Raw genomic sequence first — 4952 nt, 5'->3', positions numbered from 1 at the left:
AACAGCAGCAACCAGGTCTTTATTCCTCAACAAAGAACCACTTCGATTTGTTCTCTGCATGATTGTACATGTTAGGTTCAGTTTCAGTTTGCGAGAGGCGAGTGACGCTTTGTTGTTTGGCTTTGTCGTGCATGTGGAGCGGTGCTCCGGCGGCGCTCATGCCAAGCGCCGGTTATGAATGTTGCCATCGGTAGTTGCATCCGTGGAGCTTGGCATGTTGCATGATGCACTTTAGTATCAGTGTTCATTAGTGAAATTCTGCACTTTAGTATGATTTTAAGAGTGATTTGGGAAGTATCAGTGTTCAGCATTTTCTTCAGATATCATTGCTTCTGCACTTCCTGTGGCTATTTGGGAAGTATGCCAATTCTGCACTTTAGTGAAATTCTGCCATTTTAAGAGTGATTTGGGAAGTATCAGTGTTCAGTGATGGGCCATCTTCAGTGGTTATATATTGATAGAGACCTCACTTGATGTTATCATGACCAACTGTACTTCCGGGGGCTGTTCCAATATTTTGCTTCATGGGTTATATGCATCCATAACATCCTCACTTCAGGTCTCTATCTTCAGTGATGGGACACCTTTGCCGAATCTCTGTGGTTATATATTTTTCTTCTAGCCCAGAATTATTAATTTTAATTCTTGTCAAAATCATGCCTCTATATATAGTGTAGGCATGCATGCTAGACACTCTGGCTTGTATAAAGAACAAGAAAAAGCAAAAACTGCTATAGTGTAGGCATGCATGCTAGACACTGTCGCTAAGCGAAAACACTCTTTTCCGTTAAACTTGAAACCAAGAAAAAGTAAACAAGCGAAAACACTGTCGCTAAGCGAATACAATTTGGTGACAAAACTGCTGGTTTGGCAGATTGCATTATTGGGCAGATTGCATTATAGCAGTGCATTTGTTCTGCTCCACTTGAATTATTCAAGCAATTGTCATCTTTGGATGGCTGCTGAGACATGCATTGCTATTCCACAGTTATTTGCAGTGATTTATTCATCTGACTTGAACAACACATATATGTTGTGCATCGCAGTTTCCATTTGATTTCAGTCCTCTACTCAGACCACTAACACCAGTCTTCCTCTCCTTTGCTGTTATGCAGAAATGCCACGTCAAGAACAAGGATATCGGGAAGTTCTTGGATGGTATCTACGTCAGCGACAAGGGCGCCATCAAGGAGTAGAGTGCGAAAACCGTCCTAGAAGCCGTGTTTCGGCCTGCCGTGTTTCATTGTCTTTGTGTCATCGTCATGATTTTGAACTTTCTCTAGACTGAATTTTGTAGTGGAGTTAATTGTTAGGAATGTGCCATGGACCATGTTATCTTTATTATCCTGCATATTGTCACCGCATGAATCGGTACGACGCTTGACTTGAAAGTATTTGAGGTTAAAACAGGACATGGATGTGCTCTATCGTTAAATGATTTGGTTATGCGTCCACATTGCCCGCCTTGTCTTTTTTAGCTTTTCTAAGAGTTCTTTGTTGCCGATTCAGGCAAGTCTTGGATGTTTCTGCTAAATTATTGTTTGGCATGTCACTGTTAAACTAAAGTTGAATACGGTTATGTATTGGGTTTAAACCCATGGTTATATACTGGGTGTGGACCGGTTTGGGTGGAAAAAATATTGGGTGCAGTTTTGGTTGGGCTGGAAATGGTATTATTTGGTTATGGTTCAGGTTTGGTTTTGAGAGGTACGTGTACGGGTATAGTTTAGTTTTGGTCCAATTATTAACCCGTTCTCAGATTTACCTGCGTCGCACCTGGGTCGCACTCATCATGCAATTTTCTCTGCGTTTGGTAAGCTGCACGTCTCACTGGGCCAGGCCCGACGGATGCAAAATCAGGCTCCCAGACAGGCTGAGGGGAAACGCAGCGATCAGCCGTTTCCACAAGCCAGGGCCGCGCCTGCACCCGCACGTGCAGAGTCGCGAGCTAGTTTCCTCTTCCGGTCGTCTCAGCTCGCATTTTCCCCCGTTTCCCCGCCGCTCTCTTCTCTGGTGCCACGCCGCATCTCCTCGTCGGTGCCAAGGCAAAGCTCTTCTTCTCCCTTTCCCCTCCCTTTCTTCACGAGCTCTGGCCCCTCCCTCCCGTTCCCAGCTATTGGCGACTTGCTCGCCGTCGCTCGCGGCCGCCCGCCCGATCTGGCCGTGATAGCAAGCAGGGGACTTCGGCGGCACGTACCCTACCTACGCGCGCGCACCGGCCGGCCGTTCGCGGCCACCCGCACGATCCCGCGTGTGAGCAAGCACGGAACCGCGTGTTGTGCCCTCGTTGACGGGGAAGGCCTTGTCGCGGTGTGAGCAAGCAGGGATTATGATTTTTTTTCTCTGTTTGGTTCAGAATGTTCTTTTACTTCAGTAAGCAAAGATATCTAAGTTGGAGTACAAGTCACCAAAACAATCTTTTAATTATTTTACATACATGTACAAACATCTAGAATCAAATTCCACATTATCATATTGTTCAACCTCATGCATCCTACCAAACAACATCTGAAATGAGCCTAGTCCATATCATGCAAGTACACCAAGCACACATCTCAACTTCTTCTTGCATCAGCTCAACCAAGCCAGCCTAGCCAAGCTCCTTCATGCAATGCAGGTTGGATGCGCCCAGGGAACCAAACACCCCCAAAAAAGTTGCATCGGTTCTACTAGCACCACTACAGTGCCCATACTTTGCCACGGGCATTTAAAATATTTTACTGAATTATTTTAAAATATTTTACTGAATTATTAAGGACAGTATAATCGCATCTAATCACTGCCCTCACAACGATTTGCGTTTTAGGCCGTTTGTTTTTGTCGATTTGATCGTTTCTGGCCGTTAGATATGATGTCCTTAGGGGCTGCTGCTCCGCGGGAAAAAACCGTGCCCTGTAAACTGGGTCGAACAGCCCTTTTATCTAACATAGAACACACAGCCCAGTAGGGTCCTCGTTGCGCTCCTCCTTCGGAAAGGAAAACTCTTCGACTCAAAGAGGAACGGATTGGGGTTGCGGCCGACGCGCCGTCTTGTATTCTAATGGATCCAGCTGAGGCGCGAGATCATTTCCTTCCCTCTACGCCGGCAAGGCAGGCACGGAGACAGCAAAGGGGTTGGTGAGGATGGGGAGATTCGCATCTCATCTCTTTCTTCGACCCCCTCCTCACCCCCTCGCGCTCCTTCGGCGGCGAACATGGCACACCATGGCAGCCTATTTTCTGCTCATGCTCCTTGTCGTCGCGGTGGTCGGCAAGGCACACGAAACGATTGAGTATGCTGCCCAACTGCTGCCACGGCACCTATCCGTCGTCGAGCTGCTGACGACGAAGATCGACAACCCAGGCAGACGCCGACCATGTGCTCCTCCGCCAAGCACTACCCTTGGCCTCACCGTCGAGTGAAGGTTCCCACCCCACCACGAGCTCGACCCCTCCCAGCAGGTTCTTCCCTTCATCTCTCCTCCCCTGTTGCTTACTTACTTGAATTATTGCCGATCTCCATTGTTTTGATGTGAATGTGTGACCGTGTGGATGATGTTGTTGTGTGTATGGATGTGGATCTCAGGCAAAATTGGTTCCAGGTACTCTGCGCAGATCTGAAATAGCTCGTGAGGCTACTGATATGTACCATGTTGGTGTGTATTTCACTATTTCATGCATCTCACTTCTAATTAATAGAGCAGCAATTGACACTAGGAATGGAGCAATTGTCTTACAGTTTATGTATAAGAATCACAGTATGCTAATAATATTAACATGAGCATGAAAATATACAAGTCCCATTTCCACCTGATATTCATCTCCCTATGCAATCTAACCTCTTTAGTACAACTAGAGGGTACCCCGCGCGTTGCGGCGGGAAATTCTGTGATGATTTAAAGAGATGTGGAAAGAAAGGAAACTGGTATTGTGTGATATTTATTAGGTTGACCCATTTCAGTGTAACAAAGTAAACAATGATCTATCTTCTCATTTCCAAGCTCATTAATCTACTAAAATTTCAGGGTGCAACTATAGATAATTCAAAGGCTATGAAGAATATGTCGTTACGACATGCAGCCAGGAGGGTAGTAGAACAACACATACCAATGACTTACAGTAAAAAAAATAAGGAAGGGAGCAACACCATATTTAACCGGGCATAATGAAGGAAAACTAACAGATACTTACCTAGACAAAACTCTACACAGTTGTGATGGTAAGAAGATGGCCGAAACAGTAGTCTCAGCTACTGGGCTTCCTGAAACAATGATACATCTTGGGTACAGTATCTGAACAATTATCGAAAGAATTGACACTATTAAGAATAAAGGAAAAGAAATCCAGATGCATGTTGGATATGCCTTGGATACTTAGTGGATATGTCCCAGCTCCGTCATTTGTCCCGATTCTATTGCTCCTTTCTGAAAAATCTAAACAGAAAATCCATCATGACATACCCAACGTGTAGCAGCTGGAGTGCCCCCATCCCTCGCGTAAGTGTACTCACCATTCCCCGCCGCGGAGGCCGCAGTGCTCACTACAAAAAAGCGCTCGCGATGACCATGCACTGGTCCATGAGCACCACCAGGAGGGCGCCTTTCTTGTCGAGCGCGCCAACCACAAGCTTGAAGATCTTGACCAGGGTAAGCGACTGCCAGGGAGTAGTGCTTGTTGGAGACCTGACAACTAGAAGGACACGAGTCGTCGCGTTTGAGCCGGCGGCGCCGCTCGCCATGGCGTTCGGTTGCACATATGAACAAATCAGTGGCACAAACAATCAGGTAATATGGCAGCAGTGCGCCGGTCTTTGACAACCATGACCCTTGAAGACTTGTCCAGCGGCGGCGCAGTATGGAGAGAGAGAGAGATGGAAGTTGAGAAGAATGAGTGAGAGCTTGGAATCGAGCTAGATTTATTCGTTGAGGGAGACGAAGGAACCTAGTACACGTATTAATTCCCATCGTATTCAA

The 4952-nt window shown here is 46.4% G+C and overlaps 1 protein-coding gene across 2 annotated transcripts in view; it reads left to right on the top strand.

Annotated features, from left to right (window-relative positions):
• Positions 1-1435, top strand: part of LOC123127492 (atherin-like) — a 3243-nt gene extending 1808 nt beyond the window's left edge. For both annotated transcript variants that reach the window (XM_044547215.1, XM_044547216.1), the window contains one exon: positions 1116-1435. In XM_044547215.1, the coding sequence (XP_044403150.1) occupies positions 1116-1288 (173 nt within the window). In that variant the 3' untranslated portion in view covers positions 1289-1435. The remainder of the gene's footprint in view (positions 1-1115) is intronic.
• The last annotated feature ends 3517 nt before the right edge of the window (positions 1436-4952 follow it).

This window comes from Triticum aestivum, chromosome 6A (genome assembly GCF_018294505.1).
Source record: "Triticum aestivum cultivar Chinese Spring chromosome 6A, IWGSC CS RefSeq v2.1, whole genome shotgun sequence".
Lineage (NCBI taxonomy): Eukaryota > Viridiplantae > Streptophyta > Magnoliopsida > Poales > Poaceae > Triticum > Triticum aestivum.
The sequence above is the reverse complement of the archived record's forward strand: the minus strand, read 5'-3'. Positions and strand labels throughout refer to the sequence as shown.